The sequence below is a fragment of the Anoplopoma fimbria genome, chromosome 12 (genome assembly GCF_027596085.1).
Source record: "Anoplopoma fimbria isolate UVic2021 breed Golden Eagle Sablefish chromosome 12, Afim_UVic_2022, whole genome shotgun sequence".
Taxonomy (NCBI): Eukaryota; Metazoa; Chordata; class Actinopteri; order Perciformes; family Anoplopomatidae; genus Anoplopoma; species Anoplopoma fimbria.
Window position 1 is genome coordinate 26,133,332 of NC_072460.1, and position 18,616 is coordinate 26,151,947.

The following is an 18,616-nucleotide window of genomic DNA, read 5'->3' on the forward strand; positions in this document are numbered from 1 at the left end:
AATGTCTCTTTAGAGAGATTTATCTTTAAAGCAACATCGACGACGTCTGAGTTTATGATGAAATAGCAACAAGAGTGCTTTCAAATGTCAAAGTAAGAGTTAAGGACTAAGCAGAGTGGTTGATCCTCCTTTAACTGAACCAGCAGACGGATAATGACCACAATTATAAAAAACATATTTTCAGGAGACCAGAACGAATTAAGTATAAGAGGGGAAAAGCAGTAAAGACGTTGAAAAAATATCAAATCAGTCAACATAGAAAAGCAGAAACAACACGCTTATTGACGATACCAAACCTCCTTTAAAACTGTAATAGTTTTGATACAAACACTGCGTGACCTGTGAGGATTCCAAGGTCATGAAAACGTCATCCATGTTTCGTAGCTGAAGTCTAAACTTCAGTGAGTGAAAGGAAACCGATCGAGCTGCTCCTGAAAGCACAAACAGCACATGGACGATCCAATTCAAACGTTCCCGGTTCTTTAAGCACAAATAGAGTTTATGTCCTGAATATAATGCTGATATTTACTTAACATTTTTAAACAGTTTTTATCTCTCAAATGAAAAACTTGTGCAACACAGGATTTTATAGATGAGCAGGTCTATTATTAAAACGCCATTTAAGCACAAATTAAGACAAATATTCACGAGCTGAAAGTAGAGTTTGCTCTTCTGTGGTTATAATACAAATATTTTTTCTCTACATGAATATTAAGGTGCTAAAAAGTGCGATTTTATGTGATTTTCTATGATTTCAAACAGATTTTTGTATCGATAAGCAGCACAAGCAAACATTAACACTGTTTACACCGGTTAGAGAAACCATCAGCTGTTGATGTTTCAAATGTTTTGAAGGAAAAGACGAGATCACGACCGAAGAATCGCACAAAGTCGACAAAACACATCGACAAATCTGACCGTCTGGTTTCTCTCATTGTCGGTAATACTTCAATAATTTACTTCAGATCTGTGATTTTCTGCAGAGCGTGTCCTCGCCCTGATCTAGAAACATAAATCTCACTGTTCTCAGTTTCTAATATTTAATATTTCAGATCATCTATTGGCTGAGGACCCTCTCTTGTCACTTTGGGGAGAAGGGAAGTTGTTTTATTCGCTCGCTGATGTTCAGATGAATTATTGAACCGAAGAAGAAACTGCTGGAGTTCTTCTTCTTCTTCTTCTTCTTCTTCTTCTTCTTCTTCTTCTTCTTCTTCTTCTTCTTCTTCTTCTTCTTCTTCATGTCTTATTAATCTCCTCTGGCCTTGTTTCCACCGCGGCTTAAAACGAATCTCAGGAGACAGAAAACTAAACATTAGGCTGAAGATATTTAACATTTAAGTGTTTTGTAAAGATTAGTGAGACATTAGAGCCTTTAAAGAAAAGCACAATTTTTTATTAACCAGCGTTATAAGAGCAGGAGATCTCAGCAGAGGAAAAGCTACAAATTCAGTCAGAGAAAATCAAGAATAGATCTTTTCTGACATTTTATTTGCAGTTTGCAGGAAGACGCTAATAACTACTATAATACATATAACATCCTTAAAAAGCAGTAGTTTGTTGTATCTGTGTCTTTTTAGGTGTAACTTTTACTGGAAACAAACCAACGTTTTCAACCTCTGAGCTGCACAAACATTAACCTTTTGGAAAGAACCACAACTCATATTTTGACATATTTTGGTCTTTTTCACTTTAAGAGCTGTTGTCAAACATATTTAAAACCAGGGAAACGGAAACATTTGGTCACAAATATTTTTGATATTGTGACCTGTTAAAAACTCTTTCCTTCACTCCCCCCGTGTTGGAACACCTTCATCCTCCATCACCTCCATCCTCGGCACCATCAGGGACAATTCTACAGGAGTTCATTTTGTATGACGACCGCGTCTACATTTGAACCGATTGAAGCACAAACTGAAGAGCTTTTGCCTCTTCCTCCCCCCTCCTCTTCCTCCCCTGTGGGGCTGAAACAATCTGCCGCGCATGAATAAAAATTAATCTTTCTTCACGTTGATGAAAAGACACAGCGTCTCGCCTCCTCGCCGCCCGCGGGACATCAGATAAAAGCTGTTTACTGCGAGGAGCAACAGAGCGCGTCTTCTTCATGAAAAAACCAACAACAACAAACCAAACAAAGCTGAACGATGTGGTCCTCCTTTTGTCTTCTGTTTCATCGTGGTTTTAACATGCCAGAGCAGAACATTAAGAAACACAGCGGTGGGCCCAGGGCTTTTGTCTTCAGAGTGACAGAGACGAGAAGAAAGGACAACAGGAAGTGAACTTTTTATCAGAAAGACACTTTGATGTTTTTTGATGAAGAAGTTTCAATCATAAAAGCATTCAATAAACTTAATGAAGCACATTTTGAGATGAAGTGGCTTCATTTCTAGAGGAAAATAAAGACTACAGACTCTCAACTTTGAGCATTTTTGCCGAAAAAACACTGTAAACTAACCGGGAATTCACTTTTATGAGAATATTTCTTTTTGCAGAAGAACCACGTAAGCTAAACAGACGTTTGAATCTCACTGGAGCTTCTTTATGAACTTCTTGAACCGATTTCTCTGAGGATTTACGGTCAACGTTTAGAAAGGACGAGCATGGCTCTGCCTACATAAAGGATCTTTGGCAGCAGGGATTACAAATTCCATCAACATTTCAAGTGGTCTGAACTCTGGAGATGTTCTTTTAGCTTTTAAGAATAAAGAGGTGAACAAAGAGGTAAACAGAGAGCGAAGGCACACCTGAGGGCGTCAGATTTGGGGGTTAAAGGTCAGACGACTGAGCTGGATTATCAGTACCAAGTGTCGGTCGTTGTTCTGAGGAACCTGCAGAGACTATAAGACGAGGAGACAGCGGACACAGACGTCATCATGGGCTGCAACATGTGTGTGGTCAAACGACCGGAGGAGCAGTACAGGATCATGTTCCAGGTAAGACATCAGAGCGAGCTGGTGGCCGTCTGACCAATCACATGTCTTTCATTAAAAGAAAGAATCGCCTGAGGAAATGTCTTCAGATTTATTTTAGCATCTTTTTTCTGCTGGTTTTCTGTACATAGACATGCTTTGGTTACATGAAAGGCATTTAAAATGATTTAACCTTTTAGCATAATTAATTAATTAATTTTATTATGATTATTTTAACTCTTATAATTTTGTAATTATGTATTATTATAATTATTTATAATAATTATAATAATAATAATAATAATAATAATAGTTTTTATTATTATTATTATTACAATATAATCTGAAATAATAAAGGTCTTAAAACTAGATCTTCTCAGATCTTTACAGGGCCTGGAGATGAGGTAATAATTCAGGTGTTGGGCCCCTGTGGTCTCGGTGTGTAACGTCCTCCAGAGGTGCATTATTAAGTATTAAATATAAAGCTTCTGCTTTTATCCGCACACAATAATAACGTTTTTATCCACAGGAAGGAAGTAAAATGTGTCTGAGCAAAAACATATTACAAACGCTGTGTTTCTTAAAGCTGATATTCTTTCACTCTAAAGATTATGGAGGAAAGATTCTGGATTACGACAAAGAGAACATGCGGTGTGTTAAGAAGTTCACACACAAGAGAAAAAGAAGAGAAACGCAAATTCATCTGCTTTTGTTTTGGAGAGAGAAATGAAGGTGTGTGTGTGTGTGTGTGTGTGTGTGTGTGTGTGTGTGTGTGTGTGTGTGTGTGTGTGTGTGTGTGTGTGTGTGTGTGTGTGTGTGTGTGTGTGTGTTATGTTGAAGAGGAATCTAAGAAGCCATTCATCACTGCTGGTCGGTCTCGTTACTCTCTGTAAAGGTCATCCTGTTATTCTGCTGGGAATTTATCTTTTTATTCCAGTGGAGGCTGAAAGTCACAGAGGACTGTGTGTGTGTGTGTGTGTGTGTGTGTGTGTGTGTGTGTGTGTGTGTGTGTGTGTGTGTGTGTGTGTGTGTGTGTGTGTGTGTGTGTGTGTGTGTGTGTGTGTGTGTGTGTGTGTGTGTGTGTGTGCTTCCATGCATTAATGTGCAACACTTTAGTCATGTTCTTTGTTGTTTTAACATATTTCCTTAAATCAATCTGCATTCTGTGGAAATATTTACATTATTTTATGATGATTCATTCTGAGCGGATGAATAAAATACAACCAATATCTTATATTTGCAACTAAAATATTTTGCCAGTTGCCAACTCTGACCTGACCACTACTGTTCAGTATAATAATGTGTGCCTTTAATTCATTACTCATGTCACACTTGCTAATATCAGCGTATGTCCCTTTTAAATAAGCTCACAAATGCAAAGTGACTGGTAATTCATAGATCATTTTTTATTACTAATGATCTCAATTCAAACCAGTCATCAGATCATTCCATGGCTCGTGGTTTGTTGATTCCTCAAACCAGCCCAAACCTTGACCCCTACAGGTCTACAACCAACATGCTGCTGGTTCTATGGAGCGCAGTGGATTATATATTTTTAAAAGCTGAAGCAACAATATACACTCAAACAATATTCCCATTTATGTAGAGCTGGTCTAAATCGCTATACAAAGCTTTTATCACAGGAGGCTGGGTTACTGGGTTTTACTTATAATGTTGATATGTTAGCCTGCTCGCTTTTAGCTCCGCTTGTCTGTTCTTCTGTAGCAAAAGGCTAAAAGTAATATTTAGTTATATTATATTTATAATGTCAGTTTGGTAATCGTGCACCTTTAATGCTCTGTCTAATTTAAAGCCGTTCAGGCTCCCTGTGAAACTACAACGTTAAGCAGGGTTCTGCTGTAAAAAGAGCCAGAAGCTCAACTCTTTCTGAATCAATTAAGAATGTATTTAATAATGTGTTATTATAACAAACTTTACATACTTTTCTGTGGTTACTGAAGCTGAGATTGATTTTTTTTTAAAACCGCTCAGCGTGTCCAGTTCTGTCAAGAAGCGTCGTAGGAACGTGTCAAACCACCGACTGCACATGTTTATGTATGAGGAGCTGCAGATAGGAGCTCCTCATACATAAAACACACACTTTTAATCTTCTTCTTTCATCTCCATCACAAATCTGAACTTTCTTCCTCACAACATTTTACACAAACAAACCAAATTTAGGCAAATCAATCCTCGGAGTCCTCTCCTGGCGGTGAACACACACGTCTCTTCCTCTTCTACGGAGACGGTGAGGCTCAGAGAACACTCTCTCATGTATATGTATACAGTTACACATCGATACATCTTTTAAATCTCTTCCTCTCATACATACATACTTCTTTCCCTCTTGTACAAAAACACATGAACACAGCACAGTTTCTTAAGGAGTTACTTATTTTCTTCCCTGAAACACGATCACATTTGAAGCATTAAAAGCACATTGTTTTCTTTTTGAGGGTTCTGAGGGTTTTACAAGGTTGAGAGCTGCTGATTTATAAAAGGAGCACACACACACACACACACACACACACACACACACACACACACACACACACACACACACACACACACACACACACACACACACACACACACACACACACACACACACACACCTGGGATTCACATTCATTATAAAGCTGTTGTGTCCTGATTGATTGGAGCTCCAGAGGGATTTACAGAAACCACCAAAACACACACACACACACACATCTCTCTCTCTCACACACATACCTCATCTGTTTCATATGTTTTAATAAGAATCGTATATATACACACACACACACACACACACACACACACACACACACACACACACACACACACACACACACACACACACACACACAGAAAGACAACCTCTCATACGTAGGCAAGGTGACAAGGGGCATTGTCAGAATGCTTGTGTGTGTGTGTGTGTGTGTGTGTGTGTGTGTGTGTGTGTGTGTGTGTGTGTGTGTGTGTGTGATTAATGAGGTCTGCAATGGATTCTGATGACCTCAGATCTGCTGTAATGAGCACACGGACACACACACACACACACACACACACACACACACACACACACACACACACACACACACACACACACACACACACACACACACACACACACACACACAGGTTCATTCAGTCTGAACGTGGAGCTAATTTTAGACGTGGTATTGAACACCGCTCACAAAATCAATGGAAAGATGTGATTGGATGAAAACGTGTTGCGTTTATGGGTTTTCTCGAAGGCTCTGAAAAGGGTTCTTAAATATTTACTTAACTTCAGTGAGTTATGAAAAACATGAACAAAACTTAAAGGAATATCTGTAACTTCCCTCTGATAAACATTTACAGTGTATATGTATATGTTTATTGTGAAAGTTTCAGACTACGGAGCCTTCATGTTAGTTTACACTACAGTATATAACTTTTGAATATGTCGGATCCTCGCAACGTGATTGGTTGATGCTTTTATTCACGCTGCAAAAGTTCTGAAAATGTACCTTGTGGTGAAAGAAATGTTTTTTGTTTTTGCAGCGTAATATTTGCGTTCTGTGTGAAAGTACTCATGACAACAGTGTAATGAATCAACAACAACACTGTGGAGACATATAGCAGCTTATGAGCCCAACACAGAGCTAAACGAGAGAGGACATTGGCTCTTGTCGGGTTTATTTGGAATAAAATTTGAATCTAAATGAGTGTGATTAATAAAAAGGCAAAGAAAATATAAAATATGTAAAGACACTTAACTGTTCTTCTTTTCCTGAATGGAATCTACTTCCTCACTTAATGCTTAGATGTCTGTTTAATATGCCAGTCCCACGCTGCCTCAGAGCATCTGAACGCCTCTCTGGTGGCTTCAGGCTCCGTCTGTCTGAGCGAAACTAAACGGCTGCTGGAAAGCAAAAGAAAAACCTCAAAACACCTGAAGGGAAAAAATCAAACTGAGCAAATCAAAGTGTGTGTGTGTGTGTGTGTGTGTGTGTGTGTGTGTGTGTGTGTGTGTGTGTGTGTGTGTGTGTGTGTGTGTGTGTGTGTGTGTGTGTGTGTGTGTGTGTGTAGAGGCTTATTTCATTCCATTTATTTTCTTCCCTGTCTGGACATCAAACACACAAAAAACTCTCTCACACTTTCCTCTTTTTCTTCTTCTTCTTCTTCTTCTTCTTCTTCTTCTTCTTCTTCTTCTTCTTCTTCTTCTTCTTCTTCTTCTTCTTCTTCTTCACATTTATCTCCATTCATTTTCATGTTCTCTCTCTCTCTCTCTCTCTCTGCCTTTTTCTTTCCTCCATCCGTCTGTATATTTTGCTTTTCTTCTGTCTCCCTTTTTGAACAGTTTCAAACAAGTGGTTAACATCTTCATTTTTTAATTTACGTTACAAAACTGCTCGGTAATGTTTAGAGAACTTAAGTTCATGTTACAAACAGGACATGAACTCTGGTCTCCTGGTTTATAGCCCTGTGCATCCTGACCTCCCTGACCAGAGATCTGAGGCCTGGTAATGCACGCACATATTCACATATCAGTTTCGTTTCACTGGAAAGACATTTTTAGGAGACATTGTTGCCGTGATGTGGCTCATTCTCCACTCATCACCAGGAAACAAATACTGGCAATGGATGTAAATCAAGAGGAACAGATTTGTCCAACATAGGTACGTACACTGGGCCTGCTCACACTGAGCTTTAGGTTTGTAGCTCTCTATAAAAACCCGACAAGTTTTGTATATAACAAAAGTAAATACGTCTCTACAAGATGAAAACTGGACCCATTCTTACAGCATTCTTTTGTTATTTCACTCTTCCTCTTCCTCTCTCTCTCATCCTCCATTCTCTCTGTCTGTCCATCAGTCTCACCCCTTTGTTTCAGTACAAACCTCTTTTTTCCTCTCGTTTCCCCCCCCACACACACACTTCTCTACTACTCCCCTCCCCCGCCCTCTTCCTCCATCTCAGTCACCTCTTCTCTTCACTTTGCTGTCAAAATTTGTCTCAATGGGATGCTGTTGCCGCGGTAACCAGGGCCATTAGGGAAGCCGTATTTATGCTTTCTCATACTGGAGCTGGCAGATCTGCTGTAATGAGCACACGGACACACAACCACACACACACACACACACACACACACACACACACACACACACACACACACACACACACACACACACACACACACACACAGACACAGACAAAGAGAGAGAGAGAGAGAGAAACCCCACCAGCTGCTTTTCTAAACGACTTTACTTTGTCGCCAGCATCCTTTAAAAGAGAGAGAGACGCCAACATTTGTTGAACAGAACCGAGGGTTCATTCAGCCGTTTAGAGTCAAATCTAAACTGAACCAATAAAAAGCAGCGCTGTTACAGATGTTCAAATATAAACTGTCGATACTTTGACACTGAGGGTTTAATGAGCACTGTAAAACACTCAAGTCTCTTTTCTCAAAGATTGAGAGAAGGTGGATGTCCGTCACCTGTCTGTGTGTTAAGAGCTGGAGTCAGGGTGTTGTAGCTTAGCTTAGCATAAAGACTGGAAGCAGAGGGAAACTGCTAGAATGAGATACAAATCAATGTGTATCTTATTCATTTAATCTGTATGTAAGAAATACAGCTGTGGGCTTCAGGAGGAGGCAGACTGTGTTCAGATCATCACCATGAAAAAAAACTATCTTAAACAAAATCTTTAGTTTGAATAAAGTTATTCATTGATTTTTTCTTTATTAAATCAACTTTCTTTTTCAGTGCTGCCTCTCTTTCATTGCTGCAGGCGGGAAAGCAAACAGTTTTTTGAAAAGGCTAAACGCCAACAAATATGGATTGAAGCTGAATATTTTGTTTCATAAAAACATGTTGAGAATTTTTGAGATCATTCAATCTAACTTTTTTTTAATACATTTTAGAATTTTTGATTTATTAACGCTCTGGAGTTATTGTACATTTTTGGATCATATGAGTCTGAGACAATGCAGCCACCACTTGAATATAATTCTATAAATAGTAAAATAATAATAATAGTAATGTAGCCAGATCATTATCTTTAACTGTGCAGTAATACCGGCTTTAAATACAATTGCAAAAAAAAAAAGGCTTCCAAGTCGTCGTTACACAAATCTGAAACAAATAACCTCTGGATGTCACGTTCGCTTTCATCACCGTTTGGCCCATGAATGCATCACGTCTCCTCTTAGGCTGATGGATTTCGGCTCATTCAGACCCGACAAAATGCTTATTAACAGAAACCTGTTGAGTACGAAGCACGCTGCCTTTTGAATTGTTTCTGCAACACCTCTGACACAACCACTGAACGAGAGAGAAAACGTGCCTCAAAGCCCGTCGCACAACGTTTCGTAACCTTTTTTCAACCCGAAAAACTAAAGCAAAATGGTGCTTTAGATTGAATTTGCCCCGGGTGGTCCTTGTCCTCCACATCCACCTGTTTCCTTCTTTTTGTTCTGCTCTATTATTCTTTTTTTCTCATCAACTTTAATATCTACCATTTATTTTTCTTACCTGAGCCACAGTCTGTATCTCAGGGGACACAACATTCACCGCCTCGGTTATTGCAGCCGAGGCCATTTAGACTTTTATCGTGGTCACTCCCGTGGAAACACTTCTTAAAGAGGGTGCCTGTCCTGTCTTCCATTGTCTAGATGTCTCCAGAAGTCATTTTATTGTTTTTTTTGTTGTAGTTCCATGTTTCTGTCTTTTACAACAATTTTACTGTTTTCTCCATGAAAAACTTCCAGACAAACGCAGTTCCTTACATAAGGAAATGGGGGCCTGGCAGTTCTCACCTGTCATTTAAGAATGTTTCTGATTCACAAACATATAAACTGTGGTAAGAACAAAATGAGCCGGTGCACACGTGTCATGAATCCAATGGTAGTTAAAAACATTTCTACGCACATATTAGTGAATGACGCCCACCGTTGATTGCCAAGAAACACTCCATACGCAAAACTCCAAAAAACACAATTTGTCCATGTTACTATGACAATAATAATAATATTGTTTTACTGAGACATCTGTCAAACCATTGTGTCAGTGTTATGTACGTCACTTGATTCCTCAGTTCAGACTACAACTGAACTGTGTTGGAAAAAAACCCGATGCTTTTTATATGCTCATAGACTGTTTATAAAAAGTGGACGTAGTCATCGTAATTGTCAGGTGGTCTGTGGACTGAAGTTTTGAAGCCAAGAATTTGCAGATGTTGCTATTTTGGAATACGGCCGTCGCTATTTTGGCTTTTTTGTTACCGATTAATGGAGGTTACAATATTTGGAATACAGAAGAGTGACACAGTGACGCCTGGTAACGGCAGCAACCTGTCAATCAGTGTGTAGCCCCGCCCTAAAGCATCCCCTGCTTTATGGTCTGTTTGACTCTAAATGGAGCATCATTTACTAAATGAACATCATGCTGTATTGAAGAAGACTTGAAACTAGAGATTGAGACCATAAACTCATGTTTACAATGTTTACTGAGGGAATAAATCAAGAGAGAAGTAGAGTCATTTTCTCATAGACTTCTATACAACCAGAGGAGTCGCCCCCTGCTGGACAGCAGAGAGAATGCAGCTTTAACACATGCACTTTTTTAACCTGTGACCTAAACTCAAACTAAAAGCCTTCGAGACGACACAAGAGAAGAAGAAGAATGAACTTGATTTGCATGTTTCTCTTTAAGGACTCATGCTTACTCAGAGTCGTCAAAACGGCATCAGTCTTAATGGGCTGTCGGCTCATTAGGCCATCAGCAGCGGAGAGAGGAAGCTCTCTGGAGACCGAACCGCCTCGTTGGTATTCAGCTGTGGCTCTGAGCAGAAACACCAGGTGGTAACATGTTGATACAACTCCCATGCTGCACTGCTGCTGCAAAATAATGCAGAAGCTTTACTTTATCGATTAAAAGTAATTTATCAAGCAAGAACTCTACAAACATTCTGTACAAACATTCTGCGACACTTCAGCTCTGTTTTATATCACAGGGACCTGAAGGTCTTTGGGTTTCTAGCCGTTTGGCAGAAAAAACAAGACTTTTGCTGACCTCTACTTGGGGAACATTTAGAAATGATGGTCAAATGTTTCACATTTAAGTGAAAAAATGATCAACAGATTAAATGTACATGAAAATACTTATTATTAATCAGTGCTGAAACTCAATGAACAACAGTTGTAATAAGTACATTCATTTACTTCCTGTGTTTATGTGCAATTTAGAAGTAGTAGTAATTTCCTCATATATTTCCATTTCATGCTCCTTTATGCTTCTACTTTACTACATTTCAGAGATTTATTTCACTTTTCACTCTACTACTGTTTAGCCATATAGTTACATTATATGTTAGTTAATAGTTTTTAAGTCACATATCTTATACATGTGTAAATAATAAATAATGTAAAGTAGTTAAATTAGCACAAGCTACAATAAAAAGATGCTTACACATTAATGCATCAACTATAAAATGAAATGTTATAACACAGACATGAGTTATATTCCTACCTTATTAGTACTTTACTTTTGATAAGATTAGTATTCTTTGCTTATTCCAAGTAAACGTCATTTGTGGTGGATTACATTTTGATGCATCACAAATAAGTTTCAAATTGTTTCAGCAGAAGTCCACACAGGAAGGAGGTCGGGTGATGGATGGGTTTTTAAACGTTACTGAGAGTGAGCGTTTAGTTGCGTGGAAACGTATCGTAGGAGACGAGGATGCTCCAGCTGGTCCAGCACCAGTGACGAGCTTTAAGAATGTCTTTATGAAAAACAGACTTCTTCTCTCTGATGGAGGTCTGTAGAGGATCAGGACTACACTGAGACTGATTCCAGACCAGATAAAAGCTCCTCATGGTAACTTTAGAACTGGCCTAAGAAAGAGGAATACTATCATCTGCATTCAATGGTGTTTGGCAGAACATAACTTCTATTTTCCAGTGGTGACAATTAACTGTTGAAAAATTGTACTTCACAGGAGCCCCAACATTAACCATTCATCCACATACACTCTGTTTACTCTAACAGTTCCATAAACTACATTTATTTTCTTACTGTCGTATCCCTCAATAGATATTTCACCTATTTACCATTTTTACAGGCGCACAAGAAACCATATTGTTAAAGAAACCAGGTTAAAGCAAGAAACGGTATTTTATGTTTTAATAAACCATCTGAATGCAGCGTTTCCCCGTCACAACTCTTTGTCATCCGCTAACGTATCCCATAATGCGTTCACAGTATATATAGTATAGGAAATGAGGACTTGTGTTCGTGATCTACCAATAAACATTTGCTTGAGAATGAGACGCTGTCAGAGTTCATTATCTGTAACGGCAGCTCCCGTCATCAGGAGGGGGAACGACGGAGGGATCACTGGAGTGTGTTTAAGATTCATGAGTCCACAGCGAGCACAACAGGGAGCTAATCCGAGCGTTAGCATTCTGACTTTAAACCTGCAGATACAGAATCAAGCAGAGCGGAGACACATCGAGCTCAACATATGGAATAAAGCCGTGTTCATGGACGCTGTTGGGATCAATGAACAAATACATGTAATGCTATCTTGGGGTTTGAAAACATATTCTCAACCTACGCAGGAAAACATTCTGACTAGATGTGCAGGTGGAAAATGATCAGCTTGGACTAGACTTTAATAAAAGTAATGATTTGTATATGAAAAAACAATATGGCAGTGATTCAGGTTCCTAGTCTGTAGATTTACATAACAGGCACATGACTAAAATAATATCCCTCCGCGTGTCACACAGCTGAAAGCTAATAGCACGCTATTTAAATGATTTATGTTTTCATATTTACATGCTTTGTTGGCTTTTTCCGGGAATGAAATGGTAATCACTTCTATGATTTTATGGCCGTGAGGGCGGCAAATGTTTTCTGAATGGCGAGCTGAGCGGGCAGAGTGAAATCTGAATAATGACCGTGTTTGATGGACAGATTCTCTACAAACAGAAACAATATAAGCAGGGTTTTTGATGTCTCTCTCTCTCTTGCTAATATAAATACACAGATATAATATATATGGTTATATATCTCCTCTTTAAAAGCATTTTAGGTTTTCAGACTCGATACGAAACCCAAACTCCAGGCACAAATAAAGCTCCATGTTACTCGTCCAACAGTGTGGGGGGGGACGCTCACGGCCGGCGTTTGAGACACTGAACAGTCTGTCTGCTGTTCGTGTCTCTGCGTAACAGAGAAACATTTGTAGAAGGAAACGTTGTGGCTTATTGTTGCTTTGACAGAGGCGTCGGTGAAATGTCTGGAAGGTAAAAATGTAAATGTGTTTAGATTATGAATCATGAATCAGAGAGTTTTGAGGAAAACATTTTGAGGTTTCCAGGAGGTTGTCGACTCATAAAATCTAAAAACACAGCAGCTGTGTTGTCTTCAGAATTTTATGAGTTATTATCCAGAGGATTTGATTATAATTATCATAATTTGAGCATAATGGCTGATTGGACCAAGTTGGCCTGAGTCCATTGTGGCCTGGACCAGGTTCTGATGACGGTCAGGTGACAGGATCACAGTTTGTGCTGTTTAATGATTCTCCTTCTTCTGTTCCAATTGGCTCCATTCCATTAAGAATATCTACACTTTAATTAAAGACTCAAAATCTTCAGTCAGGATCGTCACAAATAGAAAGTTTCAGTGTTCCGTTAATTGTATTTATGAAAATGAAATGGTGGAGCAGAAATCAGCTGACTGCATTTTGACATTTCTGCTGTTGGATTTGTTACATTTACCGATAGTGACACTTCTCCTCTGTCTCTGTAGTTTTGCATTAATATGAAAATCTTTTCTGTTTGCTGAAGAGACATTCTCACCCTGAGGTCATTACGCTGCGTCTCAAGCTTTCTACAAACATAGACAGTGTTGTGTTTCAATTCTAATATTCTTTTTGTTTTATGCAAATTGCTGCATAACAAACATGAATCGGTGCATATCTCCGTCAGCGTAAAGATGGATTCAAAATAATCTCTTTCTTGCATCTTCTCTATTCTTGTTTGTGCAATATTTCAATTTATCTTCACTTTCATAGTCAGAAATTGTGCATATAAGTGTTAATCTTTTCTTAAAGGACAGTAGATGAGCAGACATGGTGTACCCTCTGACACACGCTGAATTAAAGTCACTATTCCAGAGAGGCTTCCTGGTCTTTGTAGTCCTCTTCTCTCCTGCTTTCTGCCTTGATCCTTCGCTTGACTTCCATTAGAGTCTTAAAGTCCAGAGGATTGATGGAGGTGAAGGGTGACTGGAAAGAGAGACAGAGAGACCGAAAGCAGAAATCTCTCTCTCTCTCTCTCTCTCTCTCGCTCTCTCCCATTTTCATCTTCCCTCTCTGGTGTTTTGCATTTTCACCCTCCCCCTTTTTTCTCCCTTTTGTTCCCATTTATTCCCAGTTTCTACGGTTTCATCCGTCTGGATTCAACCTTCATCTCTTCCTCTCTGACCGCTCTCTTCCTTCAGCTCCCCCTCTCCCGGGTATGATTATAGTATCTCCGCTTTCCCCTCGGCATGCTGGGAATGAAAAATGGATCCCTCGGCCCTGTCTCTTTCTGCACAGTGTGTGTGTGTGTGTGTGTGTGTGTGTGTGTGTGTGTGTGTGTGTGTGTGTGTGTGTGTGTGATCATGCACTGTAGGGAATGCGTGGGAGAAAGAGATAAATGCCACAGGAAAGTGTGTTGGTGTGGAACTATTTCTGAGTGTGTGTGTGAGTGTGTGTGTGTGTGTGTGTGTGTGTGTGTGTGTGTGTGTGTGTGTGTGTGTGTGTGTTGATAGATGTGGAGGAAGTGTGTGTTGATGGAAGCAGTAAATAGTTGATGAGCGGGGAGGAGAAGCATGTTGAAGCCCCAGCAGGTGATATTGATGGAGACTCCGACATGCACGGCGACAATGAAACTAATCACCACCGGCTCCATATGTTGGTGCGTTGTCGTGATCAGCTTAACTGTTTAAAGCTGCTGCTTGTGCGTCGGATTTACTAACCCATCGGGACTGAAAGAGGAAGGAACGCCTTCGGATTCAGTCGTCAATACTTTCATTTTAAATCAGTTCTGCTTCCTGTTTACATGTCAGGTCTCATTGAGAGGCAGCGCTGTGGCTATGTCTGTGTTTTGGTGCAACTTATTGATCCGGGGGAAAAATAACGCAACATCTTTACGAGTGTAATGAAACACGATGCAGGCATTCGTGTTCCCCAGAGGATGAACAGTAATGAGAAAAAAACCACAAAGCACAACTGAGGCTGGTGGGAATGTCTTCAGTCTTGAAGTCATAAAACAACAAAGTTTTGAAACAACGATGGTGCTAAAAGAAACATTGAGGGATAACGAAAGAAAGAAGGATTCATTGTGTGGTTATGATGGATGGGTGTACAAAACAACATGACATTGGGTCCAAAAGAAGCTTTGATATTTCAATTAGTGCCAAAGTTCGACTGACCAACAGACTGCGATCTTTAGAGCTGTACCGCTGGAGTAGTTCAAAAAAACTAATTGACCTATAATAACAGGCTCCTGGCACTGACAGCTATAATAGGTAATAAAGAAGATGCTTAATTAACATATTTGATTCTATTCACTCCTCAGAGACTGAGGGGATGAGAAATCAATCCACCGGCACAACTAGTCAATACTGACTGAAGGAATACAGAATATAATTGAGGCACAGAATGATACCACTGCTTATATGGGTCCATCAAACAATCAATACTCCACCAATGATGAAGTCCAACCTCAAGCTTCCAACATTTAAAAAGTCAAGGCAAATTGCTAACTAGCCTCTTGGTGCATAGCATCAAGTAAGACAGAATTTAGAAATGATTGAGTGCAAAATGTTGAAAATGATCAATAATCCATATTGATGAAACACAACAGGCCCCTCCCAAATTGATCTGCATCCTGTCCAGATAGAAACAGAAAGCTCCGTGAGATGAAAGCCAGAACGTTGTTTCCAACAGAAGAGAACACTCAGCTCTTTTCTCCGTTCAGTTATTAATTTCACACTTCACTTAGCTGTGATTTCTGTCGGGCTAATGTGTCGGAGCGCAGCCGGGACTCGTTCTGTTACCGTCGCTGTGACCACAACACACACACACACACACACACACACACACACACACACACACACACACACACACACACACACACACACACACACACACACACACACCATTATAATGAGCAGGAATGCCACAGGCAGCAAAATAAATTTAGTCATTATGATCACACACTCGCAGTCAACCGACAAATCCACACAGAGAAAAGAAGACAACGATACTGGAGTTCTGCAGAAGCAAATTTGGCAGTCCTTAGTGCTCCAACACAGATGCAGCCACTTATAACCACAGCCAAGTACATATAACCACCAATTAAACTGAGAGAGAGATAGTTGGGAAAAGTCCCAATGAAACACGTAAGATTGTCTTTAGTGTCCTTAGTGAATCCTTTGCATTTGATTAGACCACTAAAAAGTGGCGCGGAATAGAATACAACTTGATACATCTTAGTTTTTGGTTGTCTACAGGAAAGTGTTTTTTCTGTAGCTCTGCCAAAAACCAAGATGGTGACAACCAAGATTGGGTGGCCAAAAAAAATGGTGACCAAGATGGCGGTGGCCAAAACCAAGATGGTGACAACCAAAAAAACCAAGATGGGGTGGCCAAAAACCAGATGGTGACGGCTTAAAACCAAGATGGCGACAGCCAAAGACCAAGATGGTGACGGATTAAAACCAGGCTTGGGACGGCCAAAAATAAATGTGGCCACGGCTTCAAACCACGATGGCAACGGTCAAAATGTTCAACTCAAGGCTTCAAAACCAGAGTCCACAAAGCACTTCACAGTGTCATGACTTCATGGTGACTAGGTCCACTTGTCATATACAGTCAATGGGCTCCAAACACACCACCCTTGTCACTCAAAGTTGCAGACTGATTGATGGATGTATGTCATCATATCATTGGTTGGTACTAGTTTACATAAGCAAAACGTCATATTTTGATTTGCAGGAAGATAAGTAAAAACGGCATTTTTCATTTCATCTCATCTTCAAATACGGCAAATGGAACCAAAATAGAATGAAATCGACACTATAATACATTTTAAACTGAAAATTATTTTAATAAATTAAATGACGGTTAAATTTAGCCCCGCCCACAACGCCACCGATTGGATTGTTTCTTTGAACCAGGAGCAATCAGACCATTCACCAGAACATTATAAATGGCTGACGAACCAGAGCATGAAAGCAGCGATTCAGAGATCTGGAACCAAGTGAAGCATGTTCTCCACATAACCACACAGTGAAGAACAAATGCTTGTGTTCAATGCACACACACACAAATACACACAGACACACACACACTTGTCTCTCAGAGAAATGTGTTTTGTCAGGTTGGAAATTCCAGGCCGACCTACTTAATGGCAATCAGACCGGACCACAACAGGCCTGATAAATGATTGTGGTTATTGAGTGAGTATTGACTGGGTCAGGCCTTATGTTCACTCACACACACACACACACACACACACACACACACACACACACACACACACACACACACACACACACACACACACACACACACACACACACACACACACACACACACACACACACAACCTACAGAGGCCATGTAATGCATAACAATTAGCTCTGAAACAAAGGCAGGGCTAAGGAGAGGTGTGTTAGACAGAGCCGGTGTGTGTGTGTGTGTGTGTGTGTGTGTGTGTGTGTGTGTGTGTGTGTGTGTGTGTGTGTGTGTGTGTGTGTGTGTTACCTGGAAGTAGAAGGTTAGCGTGTGCGTCTCGGGTCCTTCTATATATCTGTCCTCATGCATTAGTTTGATGCCAGTGTGTCTGCAGACATTAGTATCTATGGGGACCTTTCCTGCATGCTTGAAAATCTAGTAACAAAGACACACAGTATTTTCATTATTACAGTTGGATCTCACACACACACACACACACACACACACACACACACACACACACACACACACACACACACACACACACACACACACACACACACACACACTGAACTCATAAATAATTACATCCATGTTCATTTGCTAGCAGGTGTTTCCTTTCATACTGCCCCCTGAGTGACGCCCGTTCACACTCTGTTGTGCTTACAGCGGTGTTGTTATGCTAATGTGAGTGGCTGGCGGCTCGTTGTGTGGAAGCTCGTTATGAGCTGCTGATTGAAGGCGGGACTCAACCACAGTTTACAGGCCGCCCTGCAAATTAGCATCTGTTCTGCCTGCATGTATGTATGCGCCCTTGAGCGGAACACGAGGCGGGTTTGAGTTGACGTGTCCCTTTGGTGCTCGTCACATGGTAACAGGACACCTCGCTTGAAGTCTGAGTGAGCGGAGAGTTAATTTTTAAAAACTGATGGTTTGATTTAAAAACCAGTAAAATGTGATTTGTAGTGTTGAAACAGGCGTAAAACCTCTGGTCCTGCAGAAGTGCATCTTAAAACGTGCATTCTCTCCACTGTCCACCAGGGGGCGACTCCTCTGGTTGTATAGAAGTCTATGAGAAAATGACTCTACTTCTCTCTTGATTTATTCCCTCAGTAAACATTGTAAACATGAGTTTATGGTCTCAATCTCTAGTTTCAAGTCTTCTTCAATACAGCATGATGTTCATTTAGTAAATGATGCTCCATTTAGAGTCAAACAGACCATAA

General features: G+C 40.1%; 1 protein-coding gene across 1 annotated transcript in view; it reads left to right on the forward strand.

The window, feature by feature from the left end:
• Nucleotides 1-2,870: 2,870 nt before the first annotated feature.
• The window catches only part of LOC129100027 (PDZ domain-containing protein 4-like), a 43,416-nt gene continuing 27,670 nt past the window's right edge, over nt 2,871-18,616 (forward strand). Inside the window, exon 1 of the mRNA XM_054609527.1 lies at nt 2,871-2,930. Coding sequence (XP_054465502.1) covers nt 2,871-2,930 — 60 coding nt within the window. The remainder of the gene's footprint in view (nt 2,931-18,616) is intronic.